The following is a 26503-nucleotide window of genomic DNA, read 5'->3' as shown; positions in this document are numbered from 1 at the left end:
CATCGGAGACAGAGTCGCACCTGTCAACGGCGACACCGCCCCGGGGCAACATCAGCCCCGCACCCTCCCGGCCGGGCCGGGCCGCCGCCGTGCTCGTTTTCACGCCTCGGTTCTCCTGGCGAGGGTGGCGTCCCGCCCGCGAGTTGCTGTGCCTGAGCCTAAGCCCCGCTGTCCCCGGCACGGGACGAGGAAGGCTCGGCTCCCTTCGCCGCCGCCGCCTCGAGGAAGCGCGGCGGCGGCGGCGCCCCGCACGGACGGGCAATGCCGAGGCGGCCCCGTCAGCGAGGGGCGGGCGAGCCTTCCCCGAGGCCACCTGACAAAGCCGGCTGCCCTCCCGGATCCGCGGGTAAGACGTCGCTTGCCCAGGGCCACCTTTCGCCGCTACCTCCAGCCGCGGTCTCGCCGCTGGCCCTGCCTTTCCGCTCCCCCGGGACGGGACCGCACTCACCGGATCGGAAGAACGCCGCGATGTCCGCCGAGTCCTTGGCCGCCTCCTCGGCCCCTTCCCCAGCGCCGCTGCCGGCCGTGGTGGCGGCGGAGGTGGCGGTAGCGGCGCTGCTCATGGCTGCTCCTGCTGCTGCTGCTGCGTGTGCCGGCGGCGGTGGCTCCTCCGGGCGAGACTCACCGCTGACCCCACCGCCCCCTCCGCGGGTCCCGGCTTCACCTCCGGGCGGGAGCGGCCGTCAAGGCGGCAGTCGGAGCGGGCGAGCGATGCAGGGCGGCGGCGGGCGGCCGCAGCGAGCGTAGGGACATGAAGGTATGTGCGGAATGGCAGCTCCAGGAGCGCCCACCCCCCGCAGCCACCTAGGAGGCGGCGTGTGCATGCAGGGAGTCCGGACGGGCGGGCGGGCGGCAGCCGGAACGCAGACAATCGCAGGAGGAGGAGGAGGAGGAGGAGGAGGAGGGCGACGACGACGACGACGGCATGGGAAGGGCCAGCGGTCCGCGCAGCCAGCAGCCGGTGGGTGGAGAAAGAAGGAACGTTTCCAGCCTTTTTGTTCTTTTCCTTTTTTTCTTTTTTTTTTTTCTTTTTTTTTTTTTTTTTTTTTGAGGGAGCGAGGAGCGATCCGGAGGAGTAGCAGCTGCTCTAGCCGCCGTACTGCCAGTGGCCGCAGCAACCACCGTCCTCCATCTTGACTAGGAGGAGGAGGAGGGTGGGAAGGGGGAGTCGGGAAAGGAAGCGAGTCCCCGCCCGAGGAACAAGGGCGGTGGAGCGGGGGGGGAGCTCGGGAGTCTCCGGCTGCATCCGGCACCGGTCGGGATGGGGCGGGGCTGGGCGGTGCAGGTCGGCGGCGCTGCCGAGCTCGCACCCGATCAGCGGGGGCGCGGCGGCCGAGGGGGCCAGGAGCCGTCTGTTTGTTGTTCGGGCTTTGATTGTTTTTCTCTCTCTCTTTCTTTTTTTTTTTTTAGCTGCTTCCGACTGGCTTTCGCCCTCGCACTGGCTCGCCGGTGTGCGGCTTTCGGGCTGGGGGTCCTAAAAGAACGCAGTCCGTCCGGCCCAAGGCGCGGCGGGAGCGTGGGAAGCGCCCCATGCTCCTGGCTGTCACTCCTCGGGAGGCTCGGTGCGAGGGCCCCCCCGCCTCCGACGGGTCGTGCTCAGGAAGAGCTTTCCTGCCCGGAGCTCAGAAGGAGCCTGGCTAACCGCTCCAAGGGAAAGGGAAAAAGGGGCACGCAAATTCTGCAGAAAGGTTCCTTCAAAAGGCATCCTTTACACTGCTGTCTGCGTTGTGGATATTTTTTCCTCAGTGATCACCGGGGCACTTCAAAATGTTCTGTGCTGTGGGCCGGTTCAGTTAACATAAAATAAGCAAACAGCTCATGACGGAGAGCACAGTTGGATGTTGGTTAAGATGCGTCCCACCACCGTCTTGCACCTCATGTTAAGCTGCCAGTATAAGTTTTCGTCCAGGTAAGGTTGAAGAGAGCTGGCAGGAATCTTCGCAATTGCACAGATTGATGAAGCTGAGTAACCCATCTCAAATGCTTGTGGTAAATAGTAAATTATTAACACACTTGAAACTCAGAAGTTCAGCTTCAGGTATTAAACACCTGAACCTCTGATAAGTGTTAAAAGCAAAGGTAAGTTAGAGATATTCCTAGAACACCCTGAGTAGGAGGGGACTCACAAAGATCATCCTGGCCCTGCACAGGGCCACCCCAAGAATCACATCATGTGCCTGAGAGCTCCTTGAGCTCTTCAGACTTGGTGCTGTGACCACTTCCCTGGGGAGCCTGTTCCAGTGCCCAGCCACCCTCTAGGTGAAGAAACTTCACCTAATATCCAACCTAAACACCCCTGACACAGCTTCATGCTGCTGCCTCAGGTCCTAAGGGAACCCTTAGGGGTTCTGTTAGTCTGTCATAGTCAGATGATGAGGAAGTCATCTGCAAGGTTCCCAAGGTTTGTATTTGTCTGAAGTTGTACAGCTTGATGAAAAAGCTTTTGTGCAATTACGTCTGCTCTAATTTCTCTTACAGGGAAAAGATGAGTTTGACTGAAAAGATTTTTTTTATTTTTTTAATGTTTTTCTTTCAGGCAGCAGGCACAGGAAAGAGTTCCAAATTAGCATCCCACTGGCAGAAGTGGTTGCAACGTGAATTCCTTTCTAGCTGGCCTAGCACCATCCACTTAGCAAAAAACATGAATGGGACAAATGCTGCTGTTCCCTAGCAAGCAGTGAGTTGACCTGGGAGTAGGAATAAAATACTGTATATCTGCACAAAAAAAAAAACTACATAAGAATGTAAGAAAATTTGATAAGTGCATGGGTAGAGTTAATATAAAGAAAAAAAATAGGAATCTCCATAATTTGAGCTTTCAGTGGCTGGAGAGCAAGAAGTGCTTGAGATTACTTGTTTTCTGAATTTGAAATAAGACTTCCATATGCTGTGCAGCACTGGAAAAAGCTTTAGAAAGCTGTTCATCAGTTATTGAAAATAAAGCACTATCTGTTTCCAACTAGTTGCTCATCCAGCATACTGTACAAATTTTAAGTGAGCGCCAAAAAGTCCAGATTCATTTGAACAATTTTGAAGGCCATATGACTCAAGTTTGTCCCTTCCTCTGTCCCCTCTATTTGCTGAATTGCGAGAGGCACTGGATTTGGGTTTTTTCTAACACATGGATGCCCTGAGCCATGTACACCACTACAGGAGCCTTTCATCACTGTGAAAGTGATTGAGATCATCTAGTTGTAATTTGAGCTCTTCGTCAGCAACAAAGGTGGCCCTTACAGAAAATCTTCCAAGAGCCAAATATGCTCATATCCATTATCAGCATTCATAAGGATTATGGCAATACATGGTGTTCACACTAATGTTCGGGATGCAATATTTACTGACGTGTAAGTTAAAAGAGACAAAGATAGCAAAATGACATTATGACTCTCTAATAAAGCAAGGATTTAATTCACAGTTATCCACCTTAGATATCAAATACCACAGTTAATATTTTGACATTAGGAAATTAAGTTTCTTAGTCTGGTTCTTCTTGATCATTTTAGGCTTGAAAACTAAAACAAACAAACAAACTTGGTATGAATTGTCTATGTGGAGAGCTCTGCACATTGAAAAGATGTGTGAATTTGGCTACTTCGGAAGCCTGTCATTAAGGCAATAGCTCTGTTCTCCATCCTCCACTTCTACTTTGTTTGTCTTGTTTTTTGTCAGCCTGCAAGTGTTTTTGTACCAACTGGAATAGTAAATGCAAGAAAGGTAAAAATATTCATCATGTAAAAGTTACTTTAGGGGTGCTGTGACATGCAAAATATCAATAGCGCTAAGGCCAAGATTCAAATTAGGGTTTATTTAAATTGTATACTAGGAGTTTTAAAACCCAATAATGTTTAATTTCTGTACTTCTTTTATATATATATATAAAAATATATATGTGTATATATATAGAAGATGTACATATATATATATAAGCATTTAATTTTCTGTAAGGAAATTGTTCAAAAATATTTAAACCTCAGTAAAATAAATGCCCAAAGAGAAGTGTTGTTTCATTTAAATGTCCTTTATTTTTTTTGTGTAGTGTCTTACTCTGCTTGAATGGTCACTTAAAATCAGTATGCCAATGCACAAAAACTTTTGTTCCTGTCAAAGAGGTGTCATGTGAGGAAAGAAGCTTGCCTAGTGCCTAGCCTTCTGTATCCAGGCTGAGAAGTGTCACACGTCACTTCATGTTTCATCCCTAAAGGAATTTGCAGACTTGATACTGCTTGAGTTCTTTTCCTGCAGTGTTTGCTGCCCACTTAATCAAGAAAACAAAAAAATCCAAGATTCCTACATTTCTACAAGCCATTAAAGAAAGCAGGGCAAACTTGATTTAAAAATTACTGATATTTACAAGCTTTCAGGAGAAGTAAACTAGAAACTCATCATTTTGAACAAACTGGGAGAGAGGAGATGATACTGACCTGGGGCCACCAATCTGAGTTGTCTCCTTGCTTAGAAGTAAGAGAGAATTCAATTAAAAAAAGCAACCAAAAAAACCAAACTCTAAAAATCCAAACCAATTACAAAACTCACCCAACAACTAGATCTTTGCAATGGAGTTCTATTCTTGTCCTTGTTCGTAAGCTTCACTATTCATATCACTAACAGAAACACAGAATGTAAAAGATAGTGTGGGGACAAGACTTTCACGTGGAAAACACTTTAGGGGAAAATGCACATGGACTTCAGTCTAGCCAGCCTGTAAGAACTGTTTCTTACAAATGTTATTTTTCTGCAGTGGGCTTTGGGGGAACTCCTATCTATAAAACACAGTATAAGCACTTATGGTAAGTAGTAGAGGAGACCATACCAGGTGCTGCTGTGCTTTTAAGATGACAAGGCTTCTTTTAAGTTTGTAGCAGTTAAGGAAGGCAGTCAAAGTTAATAATGTGTACCACCTCCGAGTTGCTATCTGGTTTCTGATCTAAATGATGCTTGTTTTATAGCAACATTTGTCAATTTCAAATTATTCTTCAAGCACTCTATGCATCTCTTTTATCTGTAGACTAGCACTGAGGCATTTTCCAGCTGTTACCATTATTATTGCCCTCTTTTCCACGGAAGCATCCATGTCTTTTTGAAAAGTCACCTATGTAAAATATTGCCAGTCTAATTGAAAATATTTTCCCCATACTTCTCCTGGTAAGACCTCCCACATACAAGCTTGAGAATTGGGCCCATGGCAGTCTTTTGAGGTTTAACAAGACCAAGTGCAAGGTGCTGCTGGTCGGTATTAATACAGGCTGGGGGATGAACAGATTGAGAGCAGCCCTGCCAAGAAGGACTTGGGGGTGCTGGTGGATGAGAGGCTGGACATGAGCCAGCAATGTGCACTTGCACCCCAGAAAGCCAAAGTTGTATCCTGGGCTGCATCCAGAGCAGTGTGGGCAGCAGGTCGAGGGAGGGGATTCTGCCCCTCTGCTCTGGTGAGACCCCAACTGGAGTGCTGCATCCAGCTCTGGAGTCCTCAGCACAGGAAAGACATGGACCTACTGGAGTGACTCCAGAGTAGAGCCACCAAGATGATTAGAGGGATGGAGCACCTTTCCTGTGAGGACAGGCTGAGGGAATTGTGCTTGTTAGCCTGGAAAGGAGAAGGCTTCAAGGTGACTAATTGTGGCCTTCCAGTACCTGAAGGGAGCCCACAAGAATGATAGAGACTGCATGTAGTGACAGGACAAAGGGAATGGTTTCAAACTTCACCAAGAATAGATTTAGATTAGATATTAGGAAGAAATTCTTTACAGTGAGGGTGGTGAGGCAGTGGGCCAGGTTGTCCAGCAAAGTTGTGTATACTCCATCCCTGAAAGTGTTTAAGGTCAGGTTGGATGAAGCTCTGAACAACCTGGTCTAGTGGATGATGTTTTTGTCCATGGCAGAGAGGTTGGAACTAGATGATATTCAAGGTCCACTTCCAACCCAAACCATTCTATAATTCTGTGATTCTTACATTTCCTTATAATCTTAGAGCAGCACTTCCAGCACACACCAGGACATAACATTTCACAGATACTCTTAGGACCTGAAAGGGGAGATTTAGTATACTTAGGTCAACACCTGTAAAGAGGCAGTGTTTGGTGGTAACTACAACTTAAGTTTTACTACATGTGTGGTCATGACTGTCAAATCTTAAGCAAAGAATCAAACAGCTTTTTAATAGCCTACAGACCAACTTGTGTGTTTTTGCATATTGCTTACCAAAAATACTAACTGTCCTGATTTTATTTATAACCAAACATTTTTTTAAAATTCTCACCATTTTAATGATGTGATATCTATAAAAATTCAGCTCCCAGTTCTGCTACGTGGCATGTACTGACTTATCAATGTCAAGGACACTTATGTGTAGAAATTATACCAGACAGCTGATGTTTTATAAACTATTGGTGGTCTATATGCCATCTGTTGACTAACTTCACCCTAACAAAAGTGTTGGTTTTTCTGTTTACACTTAGGCACTCATAATTCTACATTATTGTACAATTAATGGTGGCTGAGCCACTCCACTGAATCTCAGACAAGTCGACCCATTGCCTCTGCTCTCCGGGTTTTCAGAAATACTTGTTGTCTCCATCAGGAGCTATGCAAGCACATAAATGGACACTGACTGGCACACCCTAATTTCAGGTTTTCTATCACTATCATTAACATTGACATCATACTGGACTTTCAAAGAGTATTTTCCTATTTGTCCAAAGTTTTCTAGGCAGAAATGAGTGCAGTGTTTTGGAGGTTTTCCGAAAGAAATGAACTTACTGTGCCTAGTTGAGAACAACGTGCACATTCATTACACGATCACAGCCTAGATGGAACAAGTCCAGAAATCCTAATAGTAGGACAATGCATGCTAAAGCCTCTATGAGTGATTCACTCCTCTTTTTTCAATCAGTTATTCTTCAGATGGCATGACCTCTTATTCTGCTTTTAAAAAACTTTCCTTTAGACATTCTGTGATGTACTCCTCACTCTACAACAGATCAAATTACATATTCTTGATCATTTTGTATTGTTATTCCTGAATTTTTGAAGATCCTACTCTGATAAGGGTATGGTTACAGGCAACTAAAGAAGAGGGATATGATTGTTTTTCCCCCGGGTTCATCTTAATTGACGAGGAGTTAAATACATCTCCTCCATCTTTCTTTGGCTTTAAGAGCATTTTAGGGGAAAAAAAAGTTCAGGAGAAAAATTCAGCATTTTCCTTTTCTTGCTCAATTCCACCTTCTACTGTCTCACATGTTAATCCTTACAAGGAAAACCATCTGTTTTGAAGTCTTTGTAAGTTTAGGTTAAGAAGTTGGGCTCCAACAATTTAGATCAATTGAAACAATGAAGTGTTCTCATGACTAGCTTCAAAGCAAAAGCTGTAGCACAGTTTTTGCTTACACTTCGGAAAGTATAAAGAGGTTAATGCTGTACATATTTCCTTCTTAGGCTTCCAGAATCTTGCTTTCCCAGTTTTGACTCTTTAAACCCAGCAACTGAATGATACAGCCTACTCAGTGGCTTGTGTCATGTCGTATTATTCCCATTGTTCTGAATGTACCATACTGCCAAAACCGTCTGTGTACAAACCATGTTAAGCCCTAAAGGAAAGCTTCTATATCAAGCCTGGCATCCTCCATTGATATGCCCACTCCTTGCTCCTGTTCAGGGGATGTTATAGGCTTAAAGGTTGCCAACAGCAAGGTGGGCCCCTATCAAGCTTATATTTCAACAATTATGCTATCAACAATCTGTGTGTGTATGATTACTACTGGACAGTATTCCAACATGAGGACATTTTACACATTGAAGGCATCAGTGATATCTTATTTGGTCATGATATACACATAACTTGTATCAGAACAGTCTCTGCCCTTCATGCCAAAAAAGCACTAGCATGTCCACAGAAAAAAAAATGCACTGCACACATAGAAAAAATGTACCATATGTATCTTCAAACAAAGACCACTGGTTTGTATCATCACAATGGAAACTCAGAAAAATAGGTCACCAATTAAGCTAAGCTGTTATGCTAGTGATTGACAACAGATTAGCAGACAGCCTTACATTATGTCATTTATTTATACCAAGCATTTTGATACACTCCTTACTACATTTATGAGAAAACTCTTCCCTTAGTGTCAAAGTGGTGTTAAGTCCAGTTGACAATTATCCTTCTGCCTTAACAGTAATAGTCTGTTAATTGTACTGGCTTGCCTACAATTATTTGTCAAAATAGTGTTCCAGAATTGGCATAGAGCAGCACAAAGAGCCATGTGTAAACTATAATTGTAATTTATGAGCCTAGACAAAGTGAAAAGTCAATCAAAAGTGAAGCTTAAAACAAATGGCATCCTGTTTCAAGAGTTACCCAGAAGAAGGCATTTAAATCAACTCCACTGCTTCTGTGCTTTTATGCATGTAACTTCATCTGCAGGCTGGTTTAGAGTTGCCCAGATTGGAAAGCATCTTGGATGCCTATGTCTGTATCACTCCTGTCAATCAATATCTTTGTAACAGGGATTGAAGAAATTTGAGTAATTGCTTATGCAACAAACAAACCAAAAATGCATAGTTCCTTTTCTATACACAGAACTGAATTGCAGTTTGAGTCATTTAAAAATGACAATTTTTTAAAATATTTACAATACTTTTGCATCCAGTGCTAGGGAGTCAGCCTTGATAGAAATCTATGTAATTCATAAGTTTGTTGATTTTATATGACTTAAGTCTTCCTAGGTTGATGATTCCCAAAGAATGCATTCAGTTCTTGCTGACTTTTTGCTTTGAAACAGGAGTATAGGTTTTTCAGCTAGGTAATATTTGGTATTGGACTTTGAGTTTCCCAGGTTCATTTGAGAGCTCAATAAAGAGACCCTTCCAAAAGATACAGGATTTTCAGTCAGGGTAATAGTAAAGGCTGTTCTGCTGCAGTGGATCTAGATTGCATGAGTGCCCAAACAGACCCCCCAGATTTTTTTTTTTTTCACTTGGAAAGGTTTGCTCAGAAAAAAGATTTTCAAGTTCCCAAGGAGACTTCTTGAGACCTGTGGCATAGTTCCCCATCACCACCTGGTGCTGCAAGAGGTGACCTTGCCACATTTTACAAACATGTTTATTTATTTCTGGGTATATACATTTATAATGATTTCTCCTTTCCCTTGGTTTTATCAAGGCTTCTTCTCTAGTTTGGTCTTTTTAGCATTCCTTCACTTTCTGCAGATATTTCACTATTGCCTGTGGTCTCTATACATAATACATGATTTATTCAGATCAGTGAGTGAATGGTACTGCTTAGGGAGGTCAGCTTCTAGGTGAGCATTTATCATTCCTTAGTACCAGTTGTTCCACATTGTTCATCCTAGTTGATTATACTGTTGTCTGGACAGTAGCAGCAGATGTTATTTCTGACATTGCTTAGTCTTAAAATTAATTTTGTGAGGGTACACAGCCATGAATTGCTAGCCTTGCCTTCTTCCAGGAGTTGCTGCAATGAGAAAGAACTGACCAACATGGAACACAGTTTCCTAGTGTTTCCTTTGCTCATAATCAGGAAGTCAAATTCCTTGCCATGCCTGGGAAGCCACTTGACTTTCAGCAGCAAAAGAGCAGCAGCTGCAGCATTGCTCTGTGGATAGAGGGCAGTAAACAAACTGGGTTTATTTTTTTCTATTTTCTCCAATTTTTCAATTATAAGACAAGTCCTCTTTTGTTTCCCTTCATCCTACTTGATACATCCCTTTTTCACCATTCTACTGCAGTAAGCAAATTGAGCAAAAGGCAAATGTTGCCAGCACTTTGCTCCTCATGTGCTTGCTTTGTTCTCCTTTCTATTTAGCAGCTAATTTCATGGGTAGTCCCAGTTTCCTATTTTTAATTAAATAAACTACTTGGAGTGGAAGCCTTGGGCACAACAGAGGTAAGTTTTTGGTATTGACCCTGAAAGGTCTCCAGCACATACTGTTATTGGCATGTTAACCCCAGCTGGAGCCAGCTGCTTCCTAAGATGTTCAGCAACTGGGAGATCATTCAGGACCTGAGGAGTCACTTGGTGTTCCACATTCCCTCCAGGGTCTCAGCTGCTGTTTCTAAAGACAGAAACACAGAAGGACTTCAGCTTCCAAGTCTTTCTAGTTTGTAGCCCCTTTGCCAATACTTGTACGTAAGACTGAAGACATCATCTGTGCACACTTGCATTCTGGAATAAAGGGCTGTTTAGTTTGTACACGAAGAAAGTTTACAGATCACATGCTCAGCATGGCTTATGCTATATCCCTATGTCTCAATCCTCACAGAGGATGAGCATATAATGTGGGATATTCAATTGGCAGAACTCCCAGGAAATGCCTACAAACTTCTGGATCTTAGCATAATTGTAGGACGCCAGCTATTTTTGCATTTTGCTAAAATGATTCTGCCCCTTCTGTGCAGATTAATAACCCAAAATAATCCTTTACAGGTAGAAAGCTATATCCAGTCATTACAGTTGTCACTATTATTAGTGTATAGACTTGAAGTTTCACCAATGGTCTCATTCATGTCAATCAGAGGTGGGAATTTTGACATTGAATCTCTAGCAATAGAGCAGCCAGATCAGGAGCATGTGGGATGGCATAGATATACATTTCAGATCATTTGCTAAGCAAATGTTTAAAGTTTTTACGTAAGTCCTAAAATTTCATTATCAATACTTCTTAGTGAAAAGTTTCACATTAGGTCTCAGGAAACAATGACTTGAAATTTTGCTATTCAAATGATGTGCCTAAATTTCTTTCCTATTTACTGCTTTCACCTAACAGAAGTATTTCCTGCATGACACCCACCAATTCTATTGGCCCAGATGATCTCCTAGACTTAGACACTTGCCTAATAGGTTTGGAAATTTGCAGAGAATTTAAGAAGGTTTTGATTTGTCGTTACTACAAGGATTTTACAAAAGTACCTTCCATAAGAACTATAGCATGTAGCACAGCTCATGTGATGACTTGTCTTTGCATCATGCAGTGAAGATTAGGACCAAATTTTGTCCTCTAGCCAAATATGAAATTTTAGTATCTTCATCACACCATTGAAATTGCATGACAAACAACCATTTCATTATAGAAGCATCTTCTCCTTGCTTGGGTATATTTCAGCTACATGTTTCAAGTTCTATCTGCTCATTTGGAGCATTCTTCATGGACTGATTGCTGGGCTGAGCCATGAATCAATACCACTGCTATCACAACATGCCCCTACATTTTGCTAGAAAAAAGCCATTCTTTTTGAGCTTGCTGAAGTACATACCACATTTAGTCACTTTTCTAGCATTCTATTTGTGTCAGTTGTTGGAATTTCATTACTTTGAGTTATTGTCTATTTCTGCTGTTGTTTGCAGTGATAACTTCTAAGCCTCTGTAATAGTTAAATGCTAGGCCTAACAACAATATGATATAAAAACTATTTTTAGGTTACAAGAGAGGAGCAAATTCAATCAACCATCTTGGGGGTAGAACTAGTTTTATTAAAGTTTTAGTTCACATACAAGTAATAATTTCTGAGTTAATTTATTGCCTTTCTTAGTAGGGTAAATATCAAAAGATATTGCACAGGTCTGACAAATCTATTATACCATAAAAATATTTGCTTTCTTATGAATGAAGATAATGTTAGGCCGTAAGAATCTAGCATTTCAAGACCTTCAAGAGAAGATCTACTGTGATGTTATTTTCAGCAGCAAGTGTCACGTGATGACTAACTAGAGCACAAATGAACTTTTATGATAGAATTGCAGTATTGTGTAATTAGTTACCTTATTCGTTAATTACTTTATTTATAAGTCACTGGCTTAATTTTTTTGTTATATTTCATAGCCTGCAAGGAAGTAATCATGGGGCTTTATCCTTTTGAGGTGAAAGAAACTGTATTTCAAATAATTTCATTCTATACTAACATCTACTACAGGTATTGTAATTGCTCACAAGCTCTCAATTTCTGTGCTTCACTATGGGTTGCATTTTTCACTGTGATATCTTGTGCTGTATTTGATAAATATAAGTACTATTTAACACAACTATTTTGTTTAAAAACTGTTATATATAACATTTAAAGATGGAAATACTTATACTGACTCTTCAAAATATCTGCTGGGCTTTTTAGGGGCTTTTCCTAAATAAGATATCAAAACCAACACTGAAGGATTCAAAATAAGTTTCTATATCTGCTAATGAGGATTTGTGTGCAAGGAGTTTTTCAAAAATATATTCCTTAGTTTTTTAGTAAAGTAAGAGCAATCAAGCCTTTACTCCTTTTGTGCCAATTTTACGGTACTAGCTTTAAGACATCAGTTCTCTCCAACTGTGATTTCTCTGGCAGGACTAAAATCTAGTTTCTCTTTTTTCGTTCATAATGAAATGAAGTAACTCCTTCATCCTTCATTCGTGAGGCATATTTTTTCATTGTAATACATTTGGAAACATTATTGTTTCTCATTGACTCAGCAGCAGTATTTTTATTTCTAAATGATGTTCAAAAAATAGTTATATCCTAAGTAGTAATATTTTTGTGTATCTAATAATATTAATATTTTAATGCACTCAAGACTATTAATATATTCACATATCACAAGCTTTATAGATTATATTAAACCAGGTAATAAACTATTTTGTGATAAAAATGAGTATTGCAAACATCCCAGAGAAGGAAATTTTGCTTTTATTAATACTAAGGTTTTGGGAACAAGGCAAGTCAGAGCACTACGAGCAGACAAAACAGAACTGCCCCCAAAAGTGTTGCCAGTGGAGGACTGTGGAGGCAGCTGAAGCTGCGGACCAGCAGCAAAGACGCAAAGCTGCCTTAGAAGGTTGTTGGCAGGGTTTTCATAACACAGTTACTGAGTGAATTGAATAAGTGGATGGGAAAAGAGATGGGGAGAAAGGGTAGTTTGCTGTGCTGGGTTATATGTGCAACTAACTGATATTCAAGTTTTCCATAAAATGAGCAGTTAAAAATGACAGAATTCTCTGGGTTTTTTCAGTGACTGGTGACTTTCATGTGAAATTGTAAGCAGTATGATTACAATGCAAGGTTTCTTTTCTATTCACTAAACACAAGCCATGTGCCTTAAAATGAAAATGCTGATCTGAAATGTAGTCCTGTCTTGTTTCAGGGAGCAATAGAGGCCAAATGCTGCAGAGAAACAAAATAATAGTTTTACCTGTATTGGTCTCATACTGCTATCATAAATCCTAAACCACAAATATTGCAATCCTTTAACATATATGTGCAATGTGACTATTGTACATGTAGGTGATAAAAGTTAATTGGAAAACTAAGTAGGAAAAGGTGGTATCTTTGATCAGAAGAGGTGGTACAACTGGAAAAGCCAGACAAGCTTTGAGACACACACATTCTTCAAACCAGCTGAAGTAGTTTTTTGCTAACAACATTAGTTGGATTAAAAAGACTTTCATCGGAACTGGTTTTCTCTAACATACGTAGAAAATCATGACTTCAAAATATTAGGAGTTCCTTAGTGTGTTTCTTTTGATTGATTTTGAACATGCTACTTTTTAATTAAATAGGTTATTTCTTTCCCCTCTTCAATTAGAGAAAATTGTAGAGGTATGAGTCCTTCTTACTCTCCCCATGCCATTTACCATATTAAACTTCGACCACATTTGCAGTTGTCAATTCCTCTATATTAAATGGTCTTAATTTTTTTACATGCATTTCCATGTGTACAATATTATACTTCTAAAAAATTTGTTCATTATTTCTCAACCCTGTTGCTCCTTTATTTTTTTGTATCAGACAGTGTACTACAAGCTGAACATATTTCATATTTTTTCTCAAGGTGAGGGTTTGCTATGCAATAGTATCATAAGTTCTAGTATTAGTATTATATAAATGGGTGTCATAATCTTACTTTAGTCTAAACAGTATTTGTGACCAATCAATCTAAAAAGTTCAAGTAACAGAAATACATTTATTGCCACTTTATAATGTCCTTATCTTATAGTTGCACAAAAACGGGGATTTATTACATTAAACCAGGTGAAAGAAAAAGTTTTAAATTTTTGTAAATTTGGATTTTGGTGAAATTTTTTTTTTTAGTTCTGATATGATAACACCAGCAAAGTAAGAAACCTTAGAAATAAATAAAATAAATAAAAAGAACTAATTTAATTAGAAGTATGGTCATAAATCTGTTCTTATATAAATATATCATCATATAAAGTTTGGGAAAAGATTGAACAAATAAGCATAAGCAGGGAAACAGATTTAGTTCTCCCTGAGGAGAGAGTAAGGGTTGAGGGTGTTCTAAACTGGATAATCTCTTAAGGTACCTTCCAGACCTGTAATTTTATGGAATGAAAGGCATCATTAAAATGTTTAAGCCTCCCTGCACATGCATTAATCTAAGTAACTTATGAATATTTGCAATTTACTAGTCTCTCTCTTTCAAATCACAAATAAATTGAGTACATAACAGTGATCTTAGTATAGTAACTCTCCTCATTCAAATCAAGTATGAGTGCAACAGAAGTTGAAGAGTGACTCCTCTTATTCGTTCTCTTCCTCATGTTTTCTTTTCTAGTTACCCTTTACTCTGTGACTTTCTTCTTCTCTTTCTTGAAGGAATTTATCTAAGATTTTTTTTGCGTGGAAAATAATACTGCATGTGCTAGTATGTCAATTTCTACAGTAATTTTTATATCAGCATGATTCTTTTTGTAGAGTATTTTCTTCATTTTATACTATGCTGCTTTGGAAGGAGTTTTAACTACACTGGAAGGACGTCTTTTAATCTAGAATAATCACAGCCACAGAAAGATTAATGACATTTTAATAGCTGTGCATGGATTTAACAATATCACTATAAAAAGTACAGTGATATATATAACTGTTCCTATAGAAATAGGTGAATACTTCAACATAAAAAGAACCTTTCTCTGTTATACAGTTGTTTGGATCAGCTAGCTTTAGAAAACTAGTCATACCTGTGAGCCTATATATGACTGTGTGTGTTTTCATTAATTTTAAATAAATGAATATTTCAGTAGACGTTTGTGGATGTCACCAAAAAAAAAAAAAAGAGTTGACTAAGTATTTAGATTACTTATGAGAATCAATGAGACTCTTACAGGAGATTAAAATGAAGCTTTGAAACATCAAGCTTTGGCCATAGGTAAATCTGGATAGTGTTCATTTAGGTGCTTTCAAAGTCCATTTCTAATTTTAATGCATTTCTAGATCAGTTTCACAGTGAGCTGTGCTATGTATTTTTCTTTCTTAACCACCAGCTAACTGGGGAGGAGCTGTTTTCATCAGTTGTACATGTGCTATCAGACCCTCTGCTTAAATCCTTCAAAGGAAGAAACCTTCTAAGCTGGTTGTAAACTACACAACCAAAAATCCATCTGTGTCGGTTGTGTATCCATGTCCTCCAGCTCATGGGTCTTCAACTTTTGTAAAGTGAAGGATCATTTTTTGGTTTGTCGTTTTTCAAATCCACAGGCAAGCTTATGAAGGTATTACACTGTCTTCACTTACAATCAAATTAAAATCGTTTAAACTTTATATGTCAATTTAACACTCTACTTTTTGTCCCATTTTCTTGTCTTCTTGCCTGGGAATCCATGCATAGTCTGTTCAGATCTGTTTTATTATTTTACATTTTTTTCTCCATAATATGTCTTGATGGTTTGTGATTTTCTTGCAAGAATCTGAGAGCCACTAATCTTCAAGGACTTGTCATCCATAGAGAAGAGAGGCTGAGGAAGGCTCTGTGAATTGTCCACTCTTGAGGCACTGAGGATACAATGGGTTGGGAGCCATCATACCAGTTTCATGAATTTCTTTGTCTTTCTCTAGTAAGCTGCCCTATTCCTGAGCAGGCTGAAAAAAGATGTCTAAAGAGGTCAAACAATAATCTGTCTTGAAGTACCAATATATATGTAAAGATTTCCTCCTTTTGCCTCCTCTTCTTTAGGTCGCAAGAGCACCATATAAAGAGTCTATGTTGTTCGCTGATTACTATTAATATTTAAACTTTGCTGAGTTAGCAGCAGTCAGAATATACACCTTGCTGAGCTTTTAATTAGTGATATCTGAATCATACTAGAGGTAGATGACATCTGATAATGTATAGATCAAATGGGCACATAAAAGTTCCAGGCGGAGGCAATTTCTAACAGTTAGTAAAAGATCCCAGAGATGGATCTTGCACTTTTAGCTACTTTTTTAATTAACACCACTGAAACCTTGTGACCACAAGAGAGTCACTATTAGCTTAGGAATATGGAATAAAGGCTTTCTTACATTAGTTTCATGCAGGTGCAATGTCACTAAACAATTAATAGTAACAGGGAAGAGCTCAGAGGGTCTCATTTTGAAATGGAAACACTCTGGCAAGCAAGTCCTTACTCTTATAGCAAAGAACTGCTTTCACAAAACAGCTACCTAGCCAGCTGACATTAAAGACTTTTCCAGAACTAATACCTACCTACTTTTTACAGTCCTTGTGACGCACAGCAGTGCGCATCCGGAAATAAAATGCTGGAAGGTAAAACTCGAAAGCTAGTGTCAAACCCTACAAACAGCTTAATTGCATGGACTTGATCAGCTATTAATTTCCCCACTAGGTTCTCATCTTTCTGCAACCTGTCTTTTTCAGGTGCTTTAAGAGGCATAGGATACTTTACCTCCTGTTTTGCTCTCCTACCTGTTAGGCGGGGCACGGTCATGATGTGGACTAATCTTTTGTTTTCTATAAGTTCAGCGTTTGCAGGAGGGCTCTGCTATGTGATAGTATTCCTAGACAGCTGGAGTTCATGGCTGGATAGATGCTGCCATGCTTAGACATGAGCTTAAACGAAACTATAAACATTATCTGTTCTTACTGGGATAGTGAAAAGGAGGAAGAAGGGTGCACCACCTGCATCCATTCTCCTTTACAGTCCCAGAAAGGGATAGTCTTGACATTGTAAAAGGTAGACCCCAGTCTTAAGAAGCTCTCAATAACTTCTAGCATGAGAGCCAAAATAGGTAATAATGTTAAGAATCAATAGTAGGATGCTCCAATGTTTCTTAAGTTTAATGATGGGACCAAAGTGATAATCTGAATTGCAGATGGTAATGGTTCCTTCCTGTCTGATTTGGCTTTGATAGTTCCTTTGATGTAGAACTGTGATTTTAGTTTGCATAACATTACTCCCACTCTTATCAGTCTGTTGATGAGGTATCTTTATTAAATTTTTCACTATTTTGGGATTATTTACATACTTCCTAATTTTATAGTGAGATCCTGCTTTACTATGCAGGGAGCCTACTGATGAACATCTGGTACCTTATGAGTTTTGATACTTTCAGTATGGTATTTAAAATTTTGCTCCTGTTACAAATTATTCCACTCCGTCAGAAATGACTACCATTCTTAATTGCAATTTCTTGTCAGGGAAATGGGAACCAGAGATATAAAATGAGTAGCAGGATAAAAATTATGAGCAAGTTTATTTGATGGGTTTGCCTTTTATTAATATGAACACATAGGATATTTTCAAAAAAAGTGAAAATAAATGTTTGTGGTTTTACAAATTCTTTTCTAAATTATAACGTCCACTTTTATTCTTACTCCAGCTTTCTTCCTCTCTTTCTTTTATATAGCTGAATGTCTTCTAAGGGAAAAGAAAAAAACAAACCAAGCCAAAAAAACCCTGATTTACTTTACTGATGGGCAGAGCAGAAGAGTAAAGATGTGTTTTCATAGATCCCTGGAATACAAAGAATGGCCAAGTTTTTTCCAGAAAATAGATTATGTTGTTTGAAACTCAGTTAAACATGAAATGCACATACTTGCTATTCTTACTTTCATGAATTTATACAGTTATAATACAGTTTGACATCTCTCAATTCCCGGTTGCTGACACTTTTTTCTCTTATCCTCTAGTTTTTTGTTCAACTTCGGTTCCAGGAGATATAGTGAGAAAGATTTAAAAAAAAAAAATAATCCAGATTTGCAAACATAAGAAAGATTTCCCTAAAAGAAAAAAAAATATTTTTTAATCTATTAGAATCTGTTCAGGAGAAAAAGTCTAATTTATTGCCCAAAATAAAAAGCAATCCCAGGAGCTGTTCTAACCTGGTTTGCAGAGGTCCCCCAAGCATATACCTGGAGAGAAGGAAGGTGCTAGTGCACCCATGACCAAGGTCTAATTCTGGTTACATTTTGGGGGCTTCCAGTACAATTCAACTAGCAAAACAAGCATTACTTCTTCGATATGCAACCTTTTAAAAATACCACAAGAAAGAGCTTATTTGTCTACATATATAAACAGACATTAAAACAAAAATTCTGGAGAACAGCATCAAGGAACTACAAGCTTGCATTTTGGGGGGGATGGGTGTGGAGAAAGTGGCAAAGACAATGTTATAGACTGCTCTCTAGATTGCAAAGAATTTTAATTCTACCAGGCAAATTTTGTAACTTTATTTCACAGCCTGCCAGCTTGCCTATCTTTTAAATCATATTATCTTGAGGCCTGTGAAAGTCTCAGAATGCCCTTTACTACTGACGTTCTTCTTCATGGCAATAATGTACTGAACTCACTGTGAAATTTAAAAAAACATGTTGGCTTTTTTTTTTTTTTTAAGTCCATTATAAACAGCAGTTCCTTAAAGCAGAATTTACTGAATAATACAAAGTATTCTAGGAATTAGATATGAAGGCTTAAATCAAACATCAAAGAATTACACCACTGGCTTATTCTTAACATTTCTGCTTTGTAATCTGTAGAACAAGTCCACAAGAAAAGCAGTTTACATGAATCCCTAAATGGCACAATCATTTAGCCTATGTGATCGATTTTTGATTGGAAATATCTTCTCATTTGCTTCTCCCAAAGTAACTATTAATTTATAATTTGAGTGATGCTATGTGGCTAAATATTAATGCTTCAAATAATTTTTACATATCTACAATGTCTATATTAGACAGTAGGTTCTCCTACTACAAATAAGGCACTACACTTAATACACTTTAAAAAGCAACCCTTTTTAGATTTTGCTTTTACTTCTTTTAAAAGAACTCTAAGAATTTTGAGGGTACATGGAGAGGATCACTTTTTATTTGGTGAATTGAGTGTATAATAAAATGGCTCCGAAGACCAAATAAAAAATATCTGAGATGGGAGAAGGCAGGATATTAATGTATTGATATCATCTGGATAATAATACAGTATCTTCCTGAACTTAGAAGTTTTCAGAAACTTTGAGAACTAAAATGACTACGTTTTTCAGGTGTCAAAAAGTTATGAAGTACATTATAGTTTAAAAGGTGTACTTAGAAATAGGTGATACATGCACACACACTGCCCTGATGAAGCTGCAGAGGGCATACATAAGGATCAACTCTCTTCCTGATGAAATTTCCTCTACAAGGAATAAGTGGGTCTGCAGTACTCCCAAAGCAGATCCATACCTCACAATGCAGGCAGCAACAGTGCAAAAGATGTGTAAACATTTCAGCTGTCCACAGATGTGAGAACAACCCTTGAGGCAGTGGGTAGCTCGTGTTTGTGGCTACATCAATATACCAAATAAGAAGGCATAAAGTTTCTCTACATCACCTTTGCCCTCTTCTTACACCTTCAGGCTAAGCACAAGTCCAAATTTGTTGCTGTGACATATTTGCATTGTGGCTGAGTTCTGTAATACTGAGCACATTGCAAAAACACCTCTCATTTCACTGTTCTCAGAGGTTAATTCAATAAACAAAACACAATAAAAGCTACTGAAAAGTCTGGAGCAGGAAGGAAGCTGACTTACTGCTCCTTGGTTTCCCATGCTGCCAGTGTAATAAATTGCCATTTTCAACAAGGTGGCTGCAGCTGGTTTAGAATTTAAACTTTCTTTTGCTATTTTTTAAAATTATTATTATTTCTAAGTATAATTAAGAATTAGTGTATCAGTTCTAAAAGCATCAGCCCTTGCCATGGGAGGAGGAGGGGACCAGAAGATTTTCATTGCTGATCCGCTCATGATGAGAAGATGCTTCTTTGAAAGATCATCCATTTAGGGTGATCACAGGGGTGGAGAAAAACAGCCATCCTAGGAAACCTGATAACAAAATTGCCTTCAATGTCTGTAAGGACAGGAATCTGACTTCTTAATTTACAAGAAGACCTTCTGGATAATTTTAAAACTGCCAACAACACTTTATACCATTTTTTTTCATGTTTCCCAGCTCCCTTGCACTACCTGGCACTTAAGCTTGTGTATAGGAAGACCTTCTATCACTTCTGTCATGTATCTTATTCACATTCATATGGCTATGCTTTCACTCTTTTTTTTTCTGTATGGAATTTTTGCTTTGTACTGTTCACTTGGTTTGCTAAACAGCTAAGTGTTTTAGAAAATATATAAGTTATACTGAGATACATTTTTTCCATAAACTTGTTCCAGTGGTCACTCCATATACTGTGCCAAATCTTTGATCACTGTCTAAATTTTAATTGAAAAGTAGTTTAAGACAATAGTAGAAGTACCACTTAATTGTTTTTAGATGTCAGACTTCATGTAGATTTTTCTGGCAGTGGGTACAAATGAAATGCATGACAATGAAGAAAAGGATAGTGATTGTGCTTCGGCCTTTCAGAGCACCTGAAAATACAGCTTGTATAGTGTTTCTATTCAGGTCTGTATTAACACACAGACCTGACTTGAGGATGAAAATTCTATAAGGGGATAATTTTTGAAAGCAGTATTTTAACTTCTACTCGTGCAATTACCTGATTGGTCACAGTCCATTTTAAATTATGTTTTAAAAGACACAAGCTAAATTGATGCTCTTTGTGCCGAAAGGACATGTTCCTTTATTCAGCAGATTTTTATACCATATAGAAGAGCAGTGTCTGCACAGTGTTTGAAAGTTAGGCCTTTGATTTACCAAATATTATGTGCCTCTGGGACAGGAAGAAAGCTGTGCAACAGGTTTCTGCACCCTTGCCGGCATGTTCGGGCGAATTAACTTGTTATGACGGGTTTTGCTTGGTCTTCCCAGGGGGAGCGAGAGGGGTGTGGAGTGCCATAATGCTGCTTCACTTTTTCTCACTGGATGTATTTGATTTGTAGCTGTTTAAATGGATTTTTCTTTACACACGTGATGCTCCCTCTCTAATCTCTGCACTTGCATATACCTCATGTATATAAGCCTACATCCTTCTCATTGCAGTAGGTACAGCCAAAACAGAAAGCTGTTTGAATCTCCCTGGCAAAGGCTCTCATCGGTTTCACCCACACTGGATGCACATATATGGTCTCCTGGCTGTCAGACCCATCTGTTAGGATGGCGTGGTGCCCATCCTCAGCTTTGTGAGATAGATTTGCTGCAGCACAGATACAAAGCAAGCATTGGGTTTAGGTCAGGCATTCTATACAGGGTGGCAAATAGTGTCTATTATATGGGAAATAGCACCTCTGGGCTATTAGCAGCACCATATGTTTATTTAGTGTACATGTGTTATGTAGATACATGTCATGGGCTGTGTGAATACAAAAGACACGAGTCAAAATATTTGCACCTGGAAGTGTAAAATTAGACTCCCATGTATGTATATCTGTGTATAGATATATGTGTGTGTGTGTGTGTGTGTCTCCTGTTTTCCAAAGAGCAGAAGACCCTGCGGTCAGTCCCCGCTAGAGAAACTGACATACACTAACACCTTCTAAAAATCAAACCACTTGCAAATACTCACTTGAGAGACATCCAGCATGGTGTTTTCTAGCAAGAGGTTCTCCTTTAGCCTCGTGCTTTTGTTGGTCATTTCTGATGCCACTCTGGATAAGACAATGCCATCTGGAAGTGAGAGTTTGAAGAAACAGACTCTGTCTCCTGAGCGCAGTCAGACAATGAACTAATGCCACATGGCATTTACTGGCTGTGGAATTGCTTCTGGAGCATGTTTTGTCTTTTTTGAGTAATGGACTGTGGGGCTCCAGCAAGTTTTCTCCTCAGACTTTTGCGTACGGCTGCTCTCTATGCACTCTCAGTGTGAGGTCTTCTGACTTCTTGCTCTGTGTGAGGGTGGGTTAGTGTTTGCTGGAAATGTGGGCTCGGTGATGGCAGTGTGCTGGCAGCAGTGCAGCAGGAGGTCTTGCTTACATCCATAAAGCCAAACAAAGGTCCCTTTGTGGTAGTGCAGCAGCTTCAGAATACACAGTTTGTCATCAACAATTATCTGGGTGTCATAACTGAAGATCTGCCACAACACCTACAACTCCAAAACACAGTGTGCCTCTGTCATGTGGTTAATGTTTTCATTATTCGTTACTATACTGAATTCCCTTTGTAACAATCTGACTAAGAGGGTCTATACACCGCCACATATAATGGATGGACAAAGTTCTCCAAGCACTATTAAATGTTGGAAAATGTAAAAGAGCAACAAAATAAATGAAAACCTATGCCATATAACTCTCTGTGTATTCATGGTTAGACCTCATAGAATTGTGTGAATTCCTTATTGTTTTAAAGAGTCCTTTTTGAAACACATAGAGGTCCATTTATAGCTTCAGAGTTCATCAGGGACTGCTTCTGAATAGAGGAGAACTTCAGTTGGTCATTGGTACTGTTGTCAAAATTTTCTCTTTTCCAACATTCATTTAAAAGAAGAGGTTTATTCATTGATTCAGTTAAATTCACCAGGCATAGCTGCACAGGAGAAGTCACTGAAAGCTCCAATTCACTTTAATTTGCCTATTTGCTTACAATCTGTATTGGAATGCAGTACCAAACAGACAGAAGTTTTTTTAATTCATGAACACACTCTTTGAACTAAGTACATTTGAAAATACACATCTAGTTCTGTGACCATGGTAGAGGTTCTGGTTGCAGTAAAAGACAGGCACAGTTCTTTGTTATAAAAGCACTGCAGAACGAAGTTCTTTGTGGGCTCAGTGTGGCAGAAAGGGGAAATATAAGATTCTGTGCTTCACACCACAGGGGCATTGACTCCTGATGGAGTTGCTGGGCTTCTGCTCAGAGCTTGCTGTTGGACTTAACTGTTCTGATGCGACTGACATTAAATAAATAAACAAACAAATAAATCTCAGTGAATTCAGTCAGAGCTGGTGCTTAAGTGGTTTCGTGATTCATGCCATGAGAAGGCTAGCAATCCGAAGAAATGAACACAGGATGTTAAGAAAACAGGGAAGAACAAACATTCAGCATAAAACTTCAATAGATACTACATTTAACAACACCAGCTCTGCCTACAGCCAAAGGAATGACAGAAATACTTACTATGGCATTGATTTGGCAGGGTGCACTTTTGTCCAGAAATTCAACACATAGTCAAAACCCAGGTAAATTCCAGAGTCCAGTTCATACCTCTGGGTTACCACCTATATTCTCAACTCTAGTGGTCTAGAGGACACATGGGTTTTTGCAAGGCTCAAGCTGTCACAGCTGCCATACAAAACTTCTCAACTCCAGCTCGAATCTAAGCAATGGATTTGGCATAAGGTGGTCCACTTGCTAGAGATGTGGGGCAAAATTGTTCATCCTCATCTGAGTTGATGCCTGCACAACCTCATCCTGCCTCTCTGACCATGCAGGGCCTCTAGAGCATTCCTTTACTCCCCATGGGTTAGGAATTAATGAAGCCCTTACTAGGTGGGTGATCAAGTGGGTCCTTCTTGCCCCAGAAACAACAGATTGCAAATTGGCCCAGCTTTATATTTATTGGTATAAGTCCATGCATGAGCCATCAAATTACATAGCTTCCTCTTTTTTCTTTTTTTTTCCCAAATACATGATCTACAAAGCAATGACATCTTAGTGAAGTTGTGTGTGCCTTTTTTAGAAAGCATCTGCTGTTTGATAGATCTCAAATATCATGTTTGTATTTATGTCTCTATCTATCTATCTATCTCATAGTTCTAGTTTTCTATTCTTTCATTTTTGCAAGCAGAGAATATGAGTGATATTTGCTATATAACATATGTGATCATAATATTTGATACATAATTCTCTGAATGATAGATATCATATTAAAACCACTAATTATAACCTGAAGTATAGTTACAAAATGAGGTACCTGTTTAAATAAATGAGCACTGCTGCACTTACACTTTTATCCCCGTGTTTTCCTTTGCTTCCTGACGAAGCCTTTCTGAAATAAAAACGTAAAAAAATGTATAAATATAAAATATGTATCAAATGTGTAGCCCTTTGTCCAGTTTTCCCTTTTTTCTTTTTCTTCAAATGATATGTATTATGTGATATGTGTCCATCTAATTCAACAGCCTAAAGAAATAAACAATCTTTCTTAGTTGTGCTTAACCCTGTTAATATTCCACATTCTGTGGAATTACTGTTCCACCAGATTTTAAAACGTAAAAATAAAGGCCTTCTTGTATATAAATGAAATATTTGTAGTTGTAGAAGGACACAATCATTTCCTAAATATGCAAATTAAATAATGACTGTAGTCTTGCTTATTAACAGAAAAGATGGGATTAAAAGTGCCTTTGTACCTGTGTCCCAGCTCATGTGTCAGTACAAAGTTACTACGATTAAAAAACCTCCTGCATTTCTCTGCAGCCCTTGAGAAGACAGCAGAGCCAGAGAAGTGAGCTATGTCCTTCTGATAATCTCTTTCCTTTATCAGAAACATCTCCTCTATTTTTGAGCCCTTGAATAAATTACAAGGCTTTCATTATTCAAACTCTTTGGGGTTTTTTTTGAAGTTAATTTTTTCAAGTTTTCCCATACTAACTGAGTACCAACACTCATCACAATCACATACATTTGTTCCCTTACTACTAATGTGATGTTTTGTTTAAGCCTGTGTACTGAGAGTATTTGTTTCAGGAGGTTTTTTCCTTGGTAATGGTGCCAGTTCCCGTCCCATACCCACTGATTCCTCTTCCCTATTCAGTTCCTTGGGCTGTGCCAGCCACCTGGAGCCGCACACACTGCATTGGATGGATAGACGGATGGACAGATAAATGGAAAGATGAAAATGAATGAATGAATGAATGAATGAATGAAAGTATAAATGAATTACTGTCTTGATACTTCACATTGCCATGTCTGCACTGGTGTCATCCTCAGGAGAAAGCAAAGAGAACAGTAGAGGCATAGACTGTGGACACCAGTTATAGAAGACAAGGGCCAACTCAATATAGCTATCATTTTCACCCATTAGCTCCACTTTTCCCAGCATTTTCAGTCAGTCATAACAAAGCATATCCAATAGCATGAATATTTGTGCATCATACCTCTTCATGATGAGAAATTCAGGACTTTATTTACTGCCTTATCTCCCAAATAGCAGGGTAATTTTGTGTTTTTGCAAAACAAAGTTGCATATATAAAATGAGTACAAACACCTAATTCATTGTTGTTCTGGAAACTTGTATGAGACAAAACAACAAATATAACTGATAACTTCTACGTTCAGTACTTTAGCACTCCTAGCATTCAAATGCAGTCATCTTCAATGCCTTGGTTTCAATTCAGAAGTCGCTATCTCCAAGAAAGCCCAAAAGCATAACGTGAAAATAGAGTGTTTTCTGAGTGTACACTCCCAAGTCCAGGCAGCATCATGAAGAGACGAGTATTAGCCAGTTCAGCCACATAGAGATTGACATACCTGCTGTGTTCTTTGCCACAGGCCAGATCGAGTTAATTACGTCCATGGAAAGGTAAGCTTCTGCTGATACGAGGGCAGAACACATATGTCTAAACTATTGTTAATACAGGTGTGAAAGAGACATTTCTTGCTGGCAGAGTTTGACCAAGCAGATGGAAGGAATGCATTCCTTCAGAATTAGCTTAGTTGCCTTCCCTGCAACTTCGAATTTAAATAAATGACGAAAAAAAATTGCTATACAGTGCGACAGGCATGAAGGTTGCTGAAAGTCAACATAAAAAAGAAAAGGTGGCACAGAAAATCACTGTTTTCTCATTTTTATCCTAGCTTGATAATTGGGTAAGAAATAAGCCTGACAAAATATCTGTTCCTTTGGACACTGAGACAACCCTTGTGGTTGTAAAAAAGATCTAAATTATGCCATTGACAGAAATGAATCAAAGAAGTCACGATTAAGTGTAAAAAGTGCAATTTACGACTACTAGCAATCTGCAGCGCTATTAGAAAAGGTAATAGCAGGTACTGGCAGACAGGGTCAGAAAGGGCAGAGTGAGATTATTACAGCCAGGAAAGGAGGTGAGGTTGTTGCTATGTAAAAGCAACACGAGAAGGAAAAGTGCAAACTGAGCTGACTTCCTAATTTTATCATCTTTAGAGAATCAGCTTAAAGAAAAGAGCTAAAACATATACGTTTCTTTGATACAGCAAGGACTATTTCAACTTTGGAAAAAATCCGCAATGTTATGAAGCTGATATATGAGATATTTTATATGTATGGCATTCTTATTTTTTGCTGTTATTATTTTAAAAGTATCATGTGAGTAACTGCCTTTGCAGCATGGCAGATGAGGATGTGATCCAGCTCTGAAGATCACAAAGTT

General features: G+C 39.3%; 1 protein-coding gene and 1 long non-coding RNA gene across 2 annotated transcripts in view; one reads left to right on the top strand and one right to left on the bottom strand.

Annotated features, from left to right (window-relative positions):
* Window positions 1-670, bottom strand: part of TRIO (trio Rho guanine nucleotide exchange factor) — a 249037-nt gene extending 248367 nt beyond the window's left edge. Inside the window, exon 1 of the mRNA XM_032710013.1 lies at window positions 449-670. Coding sequence (XP_032565904.1) covers window positions 449-563 — 115 coding nt within the window. The 5' untranslated portion in view covers window positions 564-670. The remainder of the gene's footprint in view (window positions 1-448) is intronic.
* A 730-nt stretch (window positions 671-1400) lies between these two features.
* LOC116789948 lies at window positions 1401-2792 on the top strand. Its single transcript, XR_004358204.1, has 2 exons — window positions 1401-1909; window positions 2537-2792. It is a non-coding gene; the product is annotated as an uncharacterized LOC116789948 (long non-coding RNA).
* The last annotated feature ends 23711 nt before the right edge of the window (window positions 2793-26503 follow it).

The sequence above is a fragment of the Chiroxiphia lanceolata genome, chromosome 1 (assembly GCF_009829145.1).
Source record: "Chiroxiphia lanceolata isolate bChiLan1 chromosome 1, bChiLan1.pri, whole genome shotgun sequence".
Classification (NCBI taxonomy): domain Eukaryota; kingdom Metazoa; phylum Chordata; class Aves; order Passeriformes; family Pipridae; genus Chiroxiphia; species Chiroxiphia lanceolata.
The sequence above is the reverse complement of the archived record's forward strand: the minus strand, read 5'-3'. Positions and strand labels throughout refer to the sequence as shown.